The following is an 18,673-nucleotide window of genomic DNA, read 5'->3' as shown; positions in this document are numbered from 1 at the left end:
TATAAATGGCTCTCAAGGGGGGCAGGAATGCAAAAAGGAGGAATTGTTGCTTTTGTTTAATAGATATTTGGAGTCAATGCATTTAATCTTGTTTAGTGGATGGGGCTCTGGAGACGAAAGTGCCTCGTCTTATTCCTATATCCAAACTTCGTTTTTGAAATACAGAATCAGAATCACCAGTATATGTTGTGAAGTTTGTTGTAATGCGGCAGCAGTACATTGCAATACATAATCATAAAAACTATAAATTACAATGAGAACTGTATGTGTCAGAATAAATTAAAGAAGTAGAACAAAAAGAGAGGGAAAAAGGATAAATACTGAGCTAATCTTCATGGATTTATTGACCATTCAGAAATCTGATGGCGGAGGGGAAGAAACTTTTCCTGAAACACTGATTTGTGTCCTCAGGCTCCTGTACCACCTCCTTGATAGCAATGAGAAGAAGCATGTCATGGCTGGTGGGGGGGTTCCTTATTGACAGATGCCACCTTTTTGAGGCATCTCCTTTGGAAGGTGTCCTGGGGAGGCGAGTGCCCCTGATGGAGATGGCTGAGTTTACAGCTTTTTCCAACTCTGTGCAGTGGCCCCTCCAAAACAGGCAGTGATGAAACCAGTTAGAATGCTCTCCATGGTACATTTGTAGAAGCTTGCGACAGTCTTGAGTGACATACCAATTCTCCTCAAGCTCATAATGAAATATGGCCACTGCTGTGTCATCTTTGTAATTACATCGATATGTTAGGCCCCAGATAGATCTCCTCTACACCCTCTCTTATGCTTTCCCATCTTTCCTATAGTGAGGAGACCAGAACTGAACACAATACTCCAAATGTGGTCTGACCGGAGTTGTAAAGAGCTGCAACATTACCTTATGGTTCTTCCACCCAGCAGCTTGAAACTTCTGACCCTTTCTACTTCTGATCCGTTGATGAGGACTGGAGTGTGTTCCCTTGACTTACCACCCCTGAAATCCACAGTCATTTCCTTGGTCTTACTGATGTTCACTGCAAGGTTGTTGCTATGACACCACTCAACCAGCTCACTCCTATATGCTCTTCGTCACTATCTGAAATTCTGCCAACAATAGCTGTGTCGTTGGTAAATTTCTAGATGGCATTGGAACTGCGCCTAGCCAGACAGTTGTGGGTGTAGAGTACAGCAGAGCAGTAGGCTAAGCATACATCCTTGAGGTTGTTTGTCAAACAAACAAATGTTGATTGTCAGTGAGGAAGAGATGTTATTTCTGATTTGCACAGACTGTGGTCTCCTGGTGAGGAGGTCAAGTATCCCGTTACAGGGGGAGGTACGGAGGCCCGAGTTTTGGAACTTTTTGGTTAGAACTGAGTGTGTGATTGTGTTGAATGCTGAGCTGTAGTCAATAAATGGTAGCCTGACATAGTATTACTAGTGTCGTATGCAATTCCTAAGTGCAACCTTATCACCAGACAAACAAAATTTTTGGCTTAACTTCTCACATTAAAGAGCGCATTTCCGATAGTATGGCTGTCCCCTTGTACTGTATTGAGAGTGATCTCGCCGATATCGGTACGCATATTTGTTTTTTTTGCCTCACATGTACAAGTTCATAGGGTGGATAAGAAGGCATATGGTATGCTGACCTTCAGTAGTTGGGGGATTGAGTTGAAGAACCATAAGGTAATGTTGCAGCTCTTTACAACTCTGGTCAGACCACATTTGGAGTATTGTGTTCAGTTCTGGTCTCCTCCCTGTAGGAAAGATGTGAAAGCGTAAGAGAGGGTGTAGAGGAGATGTACCAGGATGCTGCCTGCATTAGAGAACATGTCATATAAGGAAAGGTTGCATAAGATGGGGCTTTTCCCCTTGGAGTGATGAAGAAGGAGAGGCAACTTGATAGAAGAATGTAAGACTATGAGAGGCAAAGATAGAGTGGACATGGATGCCAGAAAGATGGAGGGTTATGGGTTGTGTAGGAGGGAAGGGTCAGATTAATGGTAGAGTAGGTCAACACAACATCGTGGGTTAATGTACCAAGCTACGGATAAAACTTTTTGCTTTGTGTGACATCCAAAATATGCATAAGTACATCTAGGTAGTAAAAAGGAAAACAGTTCTGAAGAAGGGTCTCAGCCGTGTTTGGCTTGCTGCGTTCTGTGTGTAATACGGAACATTGTATTGCAGCAACATAGAAAGTACATTACAGGTAGACAAATTAAATGCAAGGGCCACGACGAGGTAGACTGAGAGATCAAGAGTTCATCTTTAGCGTATGAGAGGTCGGCCCTGAATTTGATAGCAGCGGGATTTAAGCTGTGCTGTCATTGAACCAACACTGACATCTGTCACGTGGTCCCGGTGATGCTTTATCAGCCTCACCAATCCTCTTTTAGTTTTTTTTTAATTGATTTTTTTAATGCATTTCTACAACACTACAACAAAAAAAAACCCCAAGACCAAAATAAGAGATTAATACAGTGCAAGATAAACATACAATGATAATATGGTTCAAAATAATGATAAAAAAGCACCCAAACTAAAGTCGTGTAAAGTTAGTACCCACCCCCCTGCAAGAAAAAAAACTCCAGACCAACCACAGCAAAATGTAGGAAATATAAATCTGAACATTCAAACCCCCAAAACTGTACATGAAAATAAGAACAAAAGATAATAATGCCTACTACCAAGAAAAAAAAGCTGAAAGTAAGGGACTGAAAAAAAACAGTCTAAGGAAGAGTTATGAAAATATTCAAGAAAAGGTCTCCACACCTTATGAAACTTTATGTCCGAATTAAGAAGTGAGTAGTGAATTTTTTCAAGGTCTAAACAGGACATAACATCATTAAGCCATTGAGCATGCGTGGGTGGGGCAACATCTCTCCACCTAAGAAGAATTAAACGTCTAGCCAGAAGAGAAGCGAAAGTTAATGTTTGACGTTTAGTCGGACTCAAATGTATATCTGTCTCAGCCAAGGAACCAAAAAGAGCAATCAGAGGGTTAGGTTCTAAGTGGCAATTCAGAATATGGGATAGGGTTTACAGAAGCTCTCTAGATGTGTCACAAACTCTGACTAAGTTGTAAAATTGAAAAGGGATCCAGTGCTTTAAGTTGTAAACTTGTCTATAAGTTTATTTTGACCATCAAGTTGCCTGCTAATTGTTACATGGGGAAAGAAACAAGTGTTTCCTCAATTTTAATCTCTTACTTGCTATGTTTAGATGGCAGGAAAGCTCTCACTTACTTTAACTACGATTATAAGGATGAGTTCCAGACCGTCACCTTTGATGATCCAGAGGTGAAGAAGATTTTCTATGGCAGTTTTCATAAGGTTAGTTCTACCGCTAGCTAACAGACTACCATTATGTGTAAGTTTACTCAACTTGTTCTGCTTGAATATTATGGAACTTGAGGTGTGGAAATTAAAGGTGCAACAAGCAATTCAAAAGGAGAAAGATACGCCGGCCTTTATTTCAAAGGGCACTGGAGTAGAAGGAAGACATCTTTGTATTTCTGCTGTCTCCAGATTAGACTGCATAGCACAGTGTCCCAACAGATGCAGGTGCCGTTTCGGTCTCGGCCGTTGGGTGCTGCCTGTGCCGAGTTTGCACGCTCTCCTTGTGAATGCATGGGTTTCCTTTGGGTGCTCCAGTTTCCTCCTGTATCCCAGGGTTGTGCAGTATTGACTGCTATCTGATGCCTGTGTGGTGGGATCTAGGGGGAGCTGATGGGAATGTGGGGAGAATACAGTAAGGTTAGTTTGGATGTGATTAGTGTAAATGAGTGGCTGATGGTCAGTATAGACTCAGTGGGCTGAATGGCTTGTATCCTTGCACAATTTGTTTTCCTATATAAAGGAGGATGTACTTGTCTTGGAGGTAGTAGGGACCAATTCCTACTGGAAGGGAATTTCTAGAAGAGAAACGATTGGTGTGGTTCTGGACCATGGAAGTGGTGATCTCACTGCATTGTGAAAGGACATAGAACATAGCAGTACTGTTTATGTATTGGTTAAGGAACAGACTCTTTGGTCCTCAAAGTCTGTGCCAATCATGATGCCAAGTTAAACTCGCGTGCCTATCTAAATGCCTCTTGAGCTCCAGTATTGTGTTTGGTTCCACCACCATCTCTGGCAGGACAATCCAGACAGCTACTGCTCTCTGTATAAAATAAACTTGTTCTATACATCTCCTCTCACCTTAAATCTATGCCCTTTTGTATTTAGCATTTCTTCTATGGGGAAAAGACTGCCTATCCTATCTCTACCTCTTAATAATTTTATAAACTTCCACCAGGCCTCCACTCAGTTTTTGGTGCTCCAGAGAAAATAATCCAAGTTTGTCTAACTTCTCCTCATAGCTCATGCTTTCTAATCCAAGCATCATACTGATAAACCTCTCTGTGTCCCTCTCCGAGGCCTCTACATCAAGGGTTCCCAATCTCTTTTATGTCATGAATCCTGACCTTTAACAGGGTCTGTGGACTCCAGGATGGGAACCCCTGCCTCTAATGGGCCAACTAGATTGGACACAATTCTTCAAATGCAGGTTAAGCGAAGTTTTATATAACTGCAACATTATATATCCTGCCTTTTGCACTCAATGAAAGCAAACATGCCATATGCCTCTTTCCGTCATTTCTTACCACCATGTCTGACTTGGACCTGAAGATTCCTCTGTACATCAATACGCCTAAGGGTCCTGCCATTTACTATACACTTTGCTGACTGTTTGTCTGAGTTAAACATCATCTGCTATTTCTGCACCTAAATTGCAACTGATCTCTATCCTACTGTATCCTTTCCCTCTGAGAATCTTGAGAGGTTGGGTACTGTGAGGTTGTTTCCCAAAGCTGGAAAGTCTAGAACTTGAAGCGCAGGATTGGGATGTGGTTCAGGTCATTTAGGGAGGTTTAGAATCTTTGGAATTCTCCTCCCAGAGTATATTCTTGGACTGGGGTTGACTGATCTTCCAGATACCAGGAGAACTGGGGAAAGGAAAGCAATCAGAATTATCTTGGTGATGCAAGTATGAGAGATCGAACGATGGGTTCCTGTTTGTATTTTATATGCTCACAGGTATGTTTGGACTTTGCACCCCAGTTATAGAAGGTGCAAAGAAGACAGAATGGGCCATTGGGAAAAGTTGGGAAAGCTGGGGCTCTTTTCTCAAATAACCTGCATTCTTTGCTAACAGGTGCACGTGGTGATCACCAAAACCCATGCAAAGCTGGTGGTTGACTGCAAGCAAGTAGGGGAGAAGGCGGTCAATGCAGCAGGAAACATCAGCACCAATGGGGTGGAAGTCCTGGGACGGATGGTGCGCTCCAGGAGCCCGAGGGACAATTCTGCATCAGTGAGTGATGCAGTTCATCGCCTGGAAACTGCATGTCATTTTATCATCAGTCTGGGGAGAGGTGTTGATGTGGGGTTGGGAGAATGTCAAGGGATGAGGTCATATTGGGGTAGTGTTGCTTGTAAAATATGTACTAACAAATATTATAATTGAATCAGCCAGCAGCTGGAATTGCCAAGAACTGAGAGATTTGAACTTACTAAGGGAAATACTACTTCACTTCATGCAGCTATAGGGATTTTAGTCAAGAAGGAAGGAAAGAGACTTTTGCTTCTGTAGCTAAAGCAACTTACTGCTAAATGGGCACTTCTGAAGCCATAGTTGTACTGGGTAATGTACAGCATGGCCAACTCCCATGATCCAGTGGTGACCAGCGATTTGTTGTAATGATATTATTCGAGGGATTACTATTGGAGAGCTTTTCAGAACAGTGTCTTGCCACCATTCACTGAACAGAGAGAACCAGCGGGGACCTAGGAATTGTACCGTTCTTCCTATTTTGACATTAAAGTGGCATCATTGGTCATCCTGACAGTTGCATAATGACTGGGAATGGCAGGTTCAGGGCTCATGGAGTGACGTTGGTAGGATTCCCTGTGGACTAGTAGGCCTGTTGCAAGGCTTTGAAATTGTAATGACAAACTGTGCTAGGCATTTGAACAGCACTGTACAATGAGAAGCGGGGTCAGTTGAATCTGGCTATCGAGAGCTGCTGGTGGTGTTGCATATGGGACAACTTAATGTACGACTATCTCAGCTCCAGTTCATGTTGTGATGGAAAGGAACTAGAAGTGCATGGATAATGATGTGATTGGGAGGGCCAATGAATCATGTCATTGGGTGGTACGTGGAGAGTGACATCAGTGAGCATGACACGAACAGTGATGTCATTGTCTGACACACTCGCATGTTTCCTGTCTGGGAATGTGTTGCCCAAGTTTTCAGTTTGCTGGAGTTTCATATGGAGATGATATTCTTTACAGATGCAGTAAAGATTTTATTCAGTGCTATAATATCTGATTTTGAGGGATGTGTCAATATCTGAGGACGATCTAACATTTGTTATCATCAAACTTTTGTTTATGCTTGGTTTCATTGTAGATAATGTTCAAACATTGTTTAACGTTAAGTTCAGTTGAATGAGATATTATTTTTGCATACATACAAGCGCACCTTTTTCCTATAAAGAAGAGATGGCTCTGTGTTTTATTGGAATGCAATCTGGACCATTAAGCCATCATGATTTCCCCTGTGTCCCATCTCCTAGTCTTTAACAGCCCTTTACAATTACAACATCATCTGTAACCATCAATTCCAGCCCAATTACTTTTGGTCTTTCCACTGATCTTATACATTGTAGACTGTAAGTCTTGGCTCATGGTGTAGCACTCTCGTCTAACAAGGTCTCTCCCAACCAAGAGAGTGTTACACTATGAGGGATATGATTTTTCAGAAGATATTAAAATAAAGTTTGGACTGTATTCTCAGGTAGATATTGTGCTGGTGACTGATACTTACTTTGCAACTACCATAGATGATCTCATCACTGATCCTATTGTTATGTTTACGACAGATTCTTTTTCCCTGTTCACTTTAATACAATGTGTGCAACACTTAAAAGGTCTTCCATTAATTGTAGCACATCTTGAAATACCCTCTACTAAGTTGCCCCTTTGTGATTCTGTTATTTATAATTTATTTGAATATATGTGACTGATTTTCTATGTCAATGCTATTAATTGGCTTTACATTAATTCTCAGTTAATCGTTATATCTATATTTTAGAAGTTCACAAGGTAATTCCAAATTTAACTTGTTAGAAAAGGTTTTTGCATTCCATTGTCAATAATTGCTTTAGTAAGGTGACAGAGGCTGATGGATAGTGGGCCATAAACTTCCCCGTGTGTTGGAGAAAATGCTGTGTCTGTTCATTGCTGCAGATGTAGTCCTTGACCAGCCTCTCAAAGCTTTTGTTTATTGTTATTCAAAGAACCATTGAATGTAGTTTTGACTTTCTCTTCACTGCTTTGTTAGTGGAGAAACTGATGTGATCACACTGCCTGTGCTGTTAACATCACTGATAGAGTTGGTGTAAAGAGGATTTTTCTGATTTTCATGTCTTTTGACTGAGTGAGGGATATTGAAAGCCTTGATGGCAGATTGCATTGCTCTATGGCAGTGGGCCCCTGAGATCTTGGTGATAGTAGCTGAGGGTCCCACTTTCCCTTCTGAGTCAGTGGGTTCAGCTGCAGGGTGTCTGGCCGAGGTATTGCAGAACTGACTGAGCTCCGCATGGCCAGGGCTGTCGGCTGAGGTGTTACACTTAGGACCTGTTTGCTCTCTCATCTGGATGGGAAAGTTTCCTTTGGTAATTACTGAAGATGAGCAGGGAAGCTGGGTTTCCATGCAAAGACTTATTCCTCAAACAGCATCATATCATCAATTACCTGAACATTATCCATTTCATACCTGTATATTTGTGTAGTCCAAATCTTTGTAGGGGGCACTGTCCGAGAACAGCTCCTCCAAAAGTTATGAGCAGCCAAGGCGGCACACACAAAATGCTGGAGGAACTCAGCAGGTCAGGCAGCGGCTATGGGAAAGAGTACAGTCGATGTTTCAGGCTGAGACCCTTTATGGGGATTGGCCTGAAATGACGACTGTTTCCATAGATGCTGCCTGGCCTGCTGAGTTCCTCCAGAGAGAGTGAGAGTGTGTGTGTGTGTGTGTGTGTGTGGTGTGATTTCCAGCAGACCTGTTTGTGTTTTGAACACCCATACATTACAATTTGAGAGACTGGTGGGACGGACTTGCTGGCTTCAGTAGGACTGCATGAACCTTCCTCCGGGTGGCTGTATTTCCAACTGGTGACTGTCCAGGTTAGGAACTGTTTACTGGAACAGAACCCTGTCCTAACCCGTGGAGCACCTGTGAATGCTATCCATGAAGCACTGGAACTTTTTTTTCTCCATTATGTTACCCTCTCAGTTGATGCTGATGTTACTGGTGAGCTGGACGTTTACTACTTATCCCCAATTGCTCCTTAAGGTGGTGGAGGTGAGCTGTCCTTTGAACCCGTCCAGCCCACATGAGATTGGGGAGAAGGTCCAAGGATTCAGATTTAGTGACAGTGAAGGCACGCTGACACATAGTCAGGTTAGGATGGTGTGTGATTTGTAGAGATGGTAGCGTTCCCATGTTCTTGCTTCCCTAGTCCGTATTTTTGACAGTGTTGACAGTGTTGGAAAGGCCTGGGACATACCTGGAGCCCCTGTGTGCCAGTGGTGTATGAATGGGTGCTGGGAGCTGGGTGGTTCTGATTGTATTGAGCATTGAAGCTGCATTCATCTTGACAAAGTGAGAGGTATTCCATCACACGCCTGTCTTATGCCTTCTCGATAGTTCAAAGGCTTTGGCAGTTCAACAGTTGAATCACTTACCAGAGGATGCCCAACCTCTGATCTGCTCTTGTGGCTGCAGTATTCATGTGGCTGGTCCAGCTGAACAGTGGTCCCAGGTGGGGGCATTGAATGAGGCAAGCACCACTGAATGTTAATGGGAGGTGGTTCATTCCTGCTTGTTTTGAAATGTGGTCGAGAGGTCAACATTTAAAGGGTTGATGTGGGCAGAGTAATTTCCAGCAAGTCAGAGTTGTATTGCTGATTTAAACTGTTTGGTGCCTCACAAGGATTTCCTTTCATTATTTCATTTAAATTTCAGTTCCAGTTGCAAGGCTTTGATATTTCATGTTCCACGTCCTATGCAAACAAGGACAAGTGCTGCGAACTTCCCTCTCTGGTGAGTGATGATTAAACTAACAGTGATTTCTGCATGTACGGTCTGATATTTTTCTAAGCAGAGAGATGGTTCTGAGAATGTACAAATTATCAGGTGCACAAGTGCAATGAGAAACTTGCAGCAGCATCACAGATATAGTGTTCACATAATGAACATAAACATGATGGAACATAAATTACGCAGAAATTATACTAATTAATTCAAGAGAGAACACAATCAGAATTTTTAAAAAGGTCCTTTGTAGTGCAAAGTGGTCAAATTGATTAGAGTGGTGCTGTACTGAGGTAGTGATTAGGGTTGTGCCAGTTGGTTCAAGAGTGTAATGGTCCTTTGTTCTTGAACCTGGTGCTATGAGACTTCAGGCTTCTGTTAGTTTACACAGGGCTAGCTAATTCTGGAACTGTTATGATTATTTTTGCCGGCAATCTCAGTCAATGGTAATTTGTTTGGAAGTGACCCTACAGTCCGGTTGACAATATGAGGGAATGTCACAATGTACTTTGACCTTGGTTATTTGATGACAATTTAAAGAGAGCATATGAATCAGATGACAGGAACAGGATGTAGTTGGGGTGGGAGAGGTTTACACAACTGGTGTATGAGATGCCTAACTTGTCTACCCATTAAACAACACTGGACATTGGGTGATTACAGCCTTTCCAATGCATCGGATCCCTTGAGGGTGCATTGTACATGCTTGAAGTAAATTTTGGAATTCCCTTGAGTTAAATAATTGAAAGTATTAACATTAAGCAAAAATCTATAGAGTTGTAGCAGATATGGAAATAAATAAAACCAGGAAATACTAGAAATTCACAGAAGTACTAGATCAGGCAGAATCTGCTGAGAGAAAAAAACATGTTAACATTGGATCTGCCTGATCATTCTCTTCAAGCCTTCAGGGTCTTCTCATTCAATACCTAATGTCTTAAAATGTTTTATGTGGGCTTCTGATTGCACTTGGGTTTAATGCTGTAAATCCATAATATAAAAGCCAAGCTTGTGTTAGGATTGTAAAGGCTTCAATTTGTCAATTTACAATGGCTTTCTGCCCACTGGTTTCAGTCATTAAGGAAGAGAGTGGTGCCGGGGCTAAGCAGCCTCCAAGGGCTTTCATGAAGCAGGTGTGTGGGCTGCAGCTGTGGATTTCTCTCCACTCCCCTGATTTTCCTCGCACTGTCTAAGTAGATTGATCCATGCTGTGGCTCTGGAGTTTGCAGAATGCATCAGGACCACCGGCATTGGGAACAGCATTCCCAATTCACTAAAGCACCCACGTGTTCATGAACCCTCACTCAAAGGGATGAATTTGCAATACTGTTATGGTCTTAAACTTGAATGAGAATGGGTCTTTTTATTCCTGCGCATTGGAGGGGTGGGAGTGAAATCGTTTCGCAGAAAAATTGTTTTGTTCAACATGGTGCTGAGCTGTGGTCTCAGTCAAGCCTGTAGCTCAGACGTTTCAGGGACGGATTTGGGGACTGTCCGTGTGCTCAGGTGGGTGGGAGAGTGGAAAAGGGCTTGCTTTGGTGGTGTTGTGTTGCCTGTTCTGTTCTGGTGAATATTGTGGTGTATTGAAGGTGCTGGAATGTGTGCCGATACTTGCAAGGTGCCTCCAGCACATCCTTTGGTGTTGGTTGTCTTCACAAACAGCACATGTCACTGTTTCCCCCTTCCTTTTCAGTCCTGAAGAAGGGTCTCGGCCTGAAACGTTGACTGTTTGTTCATTTCCATAGAAGCTGCCCGACATGCTGAGTTGCTCCAGCATTTTGTGTGTGTAATTCTGGATTTCCAGCATCTGCAGAACCTCTTGTGTTAATCACTGTATGTTTAGCATGTGCTAAATAAATGACTCTGGTCACTGAATTATAGGAAAGATGTCAACAAAATAGAGAGTACAGAGGAGATTTACTAGAATGTTACCTGGGTTTCAGCACCTAAGTTACAGAGAAAGGTTGAACAAGTTAGGTCTTTATTCTTTGGAGCCTAGAAGGTTGAGAGGGGACTTGATAGAGGTATTTAAAATTATGAGGGGGGTAAATAAAGTTGATGTGGATAGGCTTTTTCCATTGGGAGTAGGGAAGATTCAAACAAGAGGACATGAGTTGAGAGTTAAGGGTCAAAAGTTTAGGGGTAACACGAGGGGGAATTCCTTTACTCAGAGAGTGGTAGCTGTGTGGAATGAGCTTCCAGTAGAAGTGGTAGAGGCAGGTTTGATATTGTCATTTAAAAAAAAATTGGACAGGTATATGGACAGGAAAGGAATGAAGGGTTATGGGCTGAGTGCAGGTAGGTGGGACTAGGTGAGAGTAAGCGTTCGGCACGGACTAGAAGGGCTGAGATGGCCTGTTTCCGTGCTGTAATTGTTATATGGTTATATGAATCGGAAAGCCATATTGCAAGAAGAGACTTGCAGAGAAAATTTTGGAGCACAGGTGGAAGATTCAAAGAGTGCATAAAATGGTTGTGTGTTCCTAGTCAAAAGGAAAGTTTAGACTACAGGGTTTGTGTTACAAGGAGAGGTTGGATGGGTTGGGATTGTTTTACTTGGAGAGAAAGGAGACTGAGAGGTGATCTTGCAGAGGTGTTTTTCACATCGAGTAGCATTGAGTTATCCTGTTTTTCCCAGAGTTTACCAGAGGTAATAGCTTTAAGATGAGAGGACAATGATTTACGGGGGACTTGAGGGGTAAGTTTTTAATACAGGGGGTGGTGATACACTCAGTGGCCAATTTATTAGTCAGATGTACGCCTGGTCATTAATGCAAATATCTAATCAGCCGCTCATGTGGCAGCTCCTCAATACATAAAAGCATGCAAACATGGACAAGAGGTTCAGTTGTTGTTCACAACAAATATCAGAATGGGAAGAAACGAGATTTAAATGACTTTGACTGTGGAATGATTGTTCATGCCAAATAGGTTTGAGTATCTCAGAAACTGCTGATCTCCTGGGATTTTCATGCACAACGGTCTCTAGAGTTTACAGAGAATGGTGTGAAAAACAAAAAAAAACATCCAGTGAGTGGCAGTTCTGTGGGTGAAAACGCCTTGTTAATGAGTGAAATCAGAGGAGATTGGCCAGACTGGATCCAGCTGACAGGAAGGCAGTAATAACTCAAAATCCCACATGTTCCAAAAGTGGTGTGCAGAAAAGCACCTCTGCACGTATGACACATTAAACCTTGAAGTGGATGGGCTATAGCAGCAGATATGTGACAATAAACTCGACTTTGTGTTTTCTATTATGCATCAGTGCCTACACTTCACTTCTTCCATCTAGTCCATCTTCCTGGTTCATTGCATTAGGAAGGGTAACAGTATTGATCAAGGATATCTGCCTCCTTGGTCATTCTCATCTGCCCTCTGGTATATAGGATAATAAGCTAATCTAAATCTGAACTAGTACCATTGATTGTAAAATGCTTTGGGGCATCCTAAAGGAATCACAAAGACCCTATAGCAGAGCCAGTTATTATTTTTCTGCAACAACTTTGATAACTTGAATTGTTCTATTAAACACCACAAAATCCATTTGCTTTCCAAGAACTAAAAAATTGTGTTAATGCCTATTAACTTGGAAATTACTGATAAATGCCAGCTAAGTATTTAAGTAGAACATCTATCCTACAGTCCCGTACCTAATAAAGTTGCCACTGAGTATATATGGAAAGAGCTGCCAGAGGGGGTGGAGGGGTGTAGACAGGTCCATGGATAGGAAAGGTTTAGAGGGGTGCAGGCAAATAGAATTTGCTTAGATATGCATGTTGCTAGGCAAGGATTCTCTAGACCTGGAGGGCTTGTTCCCGTGCTGTATAACTCTGTAGTCCTAAAGGGAATGTTTTAATGGATTTATGAGGTAGGTGAAGAAGTAGCAACAGCCCTGATGAAGGATCTCGGCCCAAAACTTCGACGGTTCATTCATTTCCACAGATGCTGCCTGGTCTGCTGAGTTCCTCCTGCACTTTGTGTGTGTGTTGCTCACATAAATAGCAAATGGAGCTCAGTGTGGGGTCATGCATTCTGGGGAAGGCAAACAAGGCAAGGTACAGTTTGTTGGGCTGACTGGGAAATACAGAGGAATAAAGACTGAATGTCTCAAGACCCCTGGATGAAGCAGTGAATAAGACGTATGAAGTTCTTGTGTTCATGAACTAAGGCACAGATTATAAAATTAAGAGAAAATGTGTAAAAATATTAATAAAACAGCAAGACTACTATGTACATGCCACAGTGTTTCCAGTAAAATTATGTAATAATTATGTGGTAACATTAGTATGTAGACTGCTCCTGTATATCCTTTATTCAGGGTCTTGACAAACATCAACCTTCACTTTGCCTCCATTGGGTTTCCGCAGCAGTTTGCTTTTCACTCTCGTGTGTCATTTCCCGCTTTCGTGGGAGGACATTGGTGGCTCACTGCATTGATTTTTGGGAGTAAGAAGCAGGGTTTGACCTCTGAGGAGAGATTTAGTACACAGAACCTGTGAACTGTCTAGGAATTCGATAAATGGAGGTAATTTCACTCTAAAGGTGGGATTAAAGTGAGAATTGGCCAGGGGTATTGGTGGAAACAGATATGATAGTGGCATTTGACAGTCTGTTGGACAAATACAGAAATGTCCAGGGAAAGCAGGGATATAGATTCTATTCAGATGATATTACAAATAACACTACATCCTTTTTCAGAATATATTAGTTTCATTGGGCCTCCTAATTAGCAAAGGCATCTTGGGTCAAAGGATCCAGTTCCTGTGCTGTACTGTTTCCTGTTCTGATGTGACTTCGACAAGTTGGATGAGTGGGCAAATGCATGGCAGATGCAGTTTAATGTGAACATGTGTGAATTTATCTATGTTGGTTACAAACACAGAAGGTGATTATTATCTGAATGGTGATAGAGTGGGGAAAGTGACCCATGTGTCCTTGTACACCAGCCACTGAGAGCAGGCGTTCAGGTACAGCAAGCAGTCACAAATGTAAATGATACACTGGCCTTGAGTGCAATAGGATTTATGTACAGGGGCAAGGTAGTGTCACCGCACTGGTGAAACTCTGCCTGGCGTTGGTGTGCAGGTTTGGTCTCCTTATCTGAAGAAGATCTTCTTGCATGAAGAGGGAGTGCAAGGAAGGTTTTGTAAATTGTTTGCTGGGTTGGCAGTGAAGACATGAGAAGAGATTTGATCAGTTAGATCTTTGCTCACCTGACAAAAGAATTAGAGGGGATCTCAGAGAAACCTATAAAATTCTGACTAGGCAGAACAGATACAGGAGGATATTGCCATTAACTGTGCAGTCCAGACCAGGACATAGGATGCACCTTTCAAATGGAGTTTGGGAAAAGCTTCTTCAGTCAGAGGGAGGTGAACCTGCAGGATTGGCTCCTTCAGAAGTCTGTAGAGGCCAAGGCATTAAGTATAATTCAATAAAGAATTAGATGGATTTCTTAAATAAAGGCAGAAAATGCTAGTAGTTCTCTATGGGTCATTTCGCAGCGGAGCTAACTCGTTCCCCACAGATGCCATCTGACCTGCTGAGAATTTCCAGCATCTACATTTTTAGTTGATTTTCACTTTTATGTTGCTCAATGTCAAAGCAATGATGGGATACGGAGAGAAGTTGGGAACAGGGAATTGAAGTGTTTGACTGACTATGATGGTGCTGAACACTATACGGCCTCCTCCTGCTTTTATTTTCTATGCTTCTCTCTTTGCGTCACTTCAGTGCCCCTTCCTGTTGTCTGGGGAATTGTAGTTGACTGTGCTTGGTTTGGATATCCCCCATTTAAAGCAACCATTCCACGTCCCTGTTGCTGAAACACTTTCATGATCACACGTGGAAAATTTGTAGACTTCTCTGAGGTATGACCTCTCACTGAGATCAGCCTTATTCTGGATTCTTACTCATCTTTTTGGAACCCTGTGATGTGCGTTAGTCCATCAGTTTTACTGCTTCTTTAACTTGTGTATCTGCAGGGTGCACATTTTTGCATAAATGGCTTCTTCTCATGGGGCAAGGTCTCAGCAGCATTAGGATGGGTTGTCGGAGGAAGGGTTGGCTGACACGGGATTGTATTTGGATTCTGTTTTACCTCAGGATTACCTACAACTCCCAGTGGGGTGTGAAGTGGTACAGGAGGGGAGACCGTCTACACTTCCTCGGTAAAGCAACTCAAACAATCAAAGGTCGCTCCCACCTCAGACTCCATCCCGTCAGGCAGAAGGTAGAAAAGCCTGCAAGCTCATAGCAGCAGGCTAAGGGACACTCTCTATCCTCAGCTATTAGACTACTGAGCAGTGCCTAGTATGATGAGATACACTCTGGGCTTCACAATCTACCATGTCGTGGGCTTACACCTTACTGTCTGACTGCTTTCTCTGTAACTGTAACACTTTATTATTGATTCCCCTTCTACCACCACAAAGCACTGTGGGATGAAATGAGCAATATGGGCGGCATGTAAAATAAAGTTTCTCACTGTACATGCACAACAATAAACTGATTTATCTGCGAGATCTGGGAGGGGACGACTGGTCATTGGTATGATGAAATGATTATTTCTTCCAGAGAGATGAAGGCAACTGTCCAGCCCTTCCTCATGCCTGCACTTGTTCTCAAGACAGTAAAGGACCACCCGGGCCCTTGGGTCCCCCGGTAAGAGTGTTTGGTTTGAAAGAGGATAATTGGTGGAAAAAACTGGTCTGTGTGTAAAAAAAAAATAAAGCAGCATCACTCTTTTTCTTCAGCGTTTCATTGCTGATAATATGGTATTAGTTTCTTGAGTTCAGTATTAGGGTCCTACTGAAGGAGGAAGCTGGACTGTTATAGACAATTGGGTTTGAGCATCTGGTCTGTGGGCACTGCCACTCGGGGGGACATCAAGGCCCTGGAGAGGGAGTGGAAGAGAATGGTTCCGGGGTGAGAGACTTTCCTGAGGAGAGAAGCTGGAGTCAGAACAGGGGAGGTAAATTGAAGGTATGATCAGGGTATTCAAACAGGAATCCCACTTGCTCTCCAGCTCAGCCAGCTCCTGAGCTTTGACTTTGCTCCAGGCATGCTCCGAAAGAGACAGGTAAAATGGGTAGCCTGCTTGAAGCAAGTGTTGGGCACCGGGTCTCCTGGGACAATACAAGGATTGGGCAAACTTGCTACACAGGGAGCAGGGGAGGGGAGAGACATCACTGGTCTGGGAGAGGCAGCCGGCCGCCACACTGATCCTCAGTAGGGAAGCAGCTGCGATGAGTCCCAGTCATCAGGATGTTCCTATTGGTCTCCGAGTACTCCGGGCATCCTGGCATCAGTAACAGAGGTGGGTATGAATATTCTCAGCAGCCACAAAATCCTTTGGGGAATTCCAGGAACACTTCAAATGGGGTGGTGAAGATGGGTGGGAGCTGTTCATTGAAGCAGAACTTATGGTGAGAAACAGTTGAGCTGAATAGCTTGTGTCTTGATTGTTAATTCTTTTTGAACTTTTTCCCATTTCTAAGAGTACTTTATGCTTCTGTTATAACTGTTTCAACATTTCATCGAAACGTGCAATGAGATTCCCAGAGTCTCAGCATGACTTGAGTGCCTTGACAATGTCAATGGCAACAAGTGTCCGCTGGAGTGATGGGGACGCTGTTCGGCACCTGCCAGCAAGTAGTTTGTATTTCCATGAAAGTGCACAACATTAAAACCAGACTCAGCCATTTGTGCTTAACATTTGAATCATTTGATGGGATCTAGCCCTTGCTACTCATTCTACAGAAGTATTGATATCAAACACGCCCCTTCATGCAGGGCTCTCATTAACACAGAACTCTTCAGCTAATACAGGACTCTCCTGTTTATAACAAACTCTCCCATTGATCTAAGATAATCCCACTGATACAGAACTCTCCTGTTGATGTCTCTTTTATAGGGCAGCCCAGGTTTACGAGGTCCAAGAGGTGAGAGGGGAGAACAAGGTCAACGGGTAAGAGTTTCCAATACAAACTTACAAAAAACCTGTTAACCCAGCAAGGAAAAGCCTTTATTTTTTTCTTTTGAAAATGATGATCATATTCAGTACATTTATTGCTACAGATCCACACTGCAACTGGAAGTAAAAAACTCAATGCCCCCCCACCCTGGATCTCATCCTTGCCCCTCCCCTTCCCCTGATCCTTCCAAACCTTGCCCCCCTCTCTCGATCCCACTTAGTCTTACCCTCCCGACCCCTCCAACATCTTTAACATGATTCCATCCAACGTCTCATGGTGGCTCCGTCCCTCCCAACCCGTTTCCAATCCCACCCAACCTTACCCTCCCCCTGAATCCCAGTCAAAAGACAATATCATTCAGTCTTCAGATCCCCCTGTGTCTCAGGAGTTCAAAGCTACAGTCTGTAGGTCTACGTGAGCTTCGGGCCGCAGCATCCACTCACTCTGTGTTCAGGCCTGGCTGCTGATGTGTCTCTGTTTGCTGGCAGGGTCCTGATGGTCAGCGGGGTGAGATAGGCATGCCAGGCCTTCAGGGCCAGCCTGGGCCACAGGGACCAAGTGGACTTTCGATTCAAGGTCCTCCGGTGAGTGGTTTACACCCCATCCCCCCGTGGGGCTCTTTAACCCCGACGTTAGTAGGAAGTTTTCTTTTGCATTCCTGAGGTCTGATCTGATTGAACGGCCTATGGGCAGTAGAATGACACAGGCCACAGGTCATACAGTGAGGCGCTGGTACAATGAAAAGCTTGCTTGCAGCAACATTACAGGCCCGTGGTACAGACAGCACACAGAATATAAATTGTACAAGACAGTGAAGAGAAAAGTCACAGTGAGCTTGACTCATCGCATTGGGGTTGTCGCTGATCAGTTTTAAACCATTGGGGTTATTCTCCCTACGATATAATGGATGGTGCAAGATGACTTCAGCCATCAGTATCCTGAGTCAGTGTCGATAACTTCACTCACCTCAACTCTAATTGATTCCACAACTTGTGGACTCAGTTTTAAGGACTATTTAGCTCATGTTCTTAGTATTAATTAATTATCTATCTATCTCTTTATTGCAGTATTTCTTCTTTTGCACATTGTCAGTCTTTGTGTGCAGTTTTTCCACTGCATTTCTTTGTTTTACTATGCCTGCAGGAAAATTAATCTCGAGGTAGTGTACGATGACATGTGCATACCTTGATAACAAATTTACTTTGAGAACTTTGAAATTGGATCTGGATGAATTCAACCTCCCTTATAGTACCTCTTCACTTACCACTCTGCACCAGGGCTGTAAGTTATTAATGAGGTTTTGCTGTACAGAAGGAAATTATGAATAATCTTTTGTGATCCCTTTCACAACGTCTCTGAGCACAATTAAGGGCAGAAATCCTCCCATTATATTTGGTTGTCGAAGCTGATGCCTGACTGGTGTTGTCAATTCCACAGGGGGCTGCTGGTGAAAAAGGTGAGAAAGGGCAGATTGGTCCCATCGGTCATCAGGTATGCACTTAATATGTTAACCCAATCCTTCAGCAATTAGAATGGTATTGGATTGTTACCACTTAATTATAGTTACTCCTTTTACA

General features: G+C 43.0%; 1 protein-coding gene across 1 annotated transcript in view; it reads left to right on the top strand.

Moving 5' to 3' along the window:
• The window catches only part of col14a1a (collagen, type XIV, alpha 1a), a 212,318-nt gene that overhangs the window by 159,167 nt on the left and 34,478 nt on the right, over window positions 1-18,673 (top strand). The window contains exons 33-39 of the mRNA XM_059973127.1: window positions 3,199-3,308; window positions 5,173-5,331; window positions 9,052-9,129; window positions 15,697-15,783; window positions 17,036-17,089; window positions 17,585-17,680; window positions 18,534-18,587. Coding sequence (XP_059829110.1) covers window positions 3,199-3,308; window positions 5,173-5,331; window positions 9,052-9,129; window positions 15,697-15,783; window positions 17,036-17,089; window positions 17,585-17,680; window positions 18,534-18,587 — 638 coding nt within the window. The remainder of the gene's footprint in view (window positions 1-3,198; window positions 3,309-5,172; window positions 5,332-9,051; window positions 9,130-15,696; window positions 15,784-17,035; window positions 17,090-17,584; window positions 17,681-18,533; window positions 18,588-18,673) is intronic.

Source organism: Hypanus sabinus, chromosome 1 (genome assembly GCF_030144855.1).
Source record: "Hypanus sabinus isolate sHypSab1 chromosome 1, sHypSab1.hap1, whole genome shotgun sequence".
NCBI classification, from domain to species: domain Eukaryota; kingdom Metazoa; phylum Chordata; class Chondrichthyes; order Myliobatiformes; family Dasyatidae; genus Hypanus; species Hypanus sabinus.
Note: the sequence above shows the minus strand (reverse complement) of the source record. Positions and strands in the feature narration are given on the sequence as shown.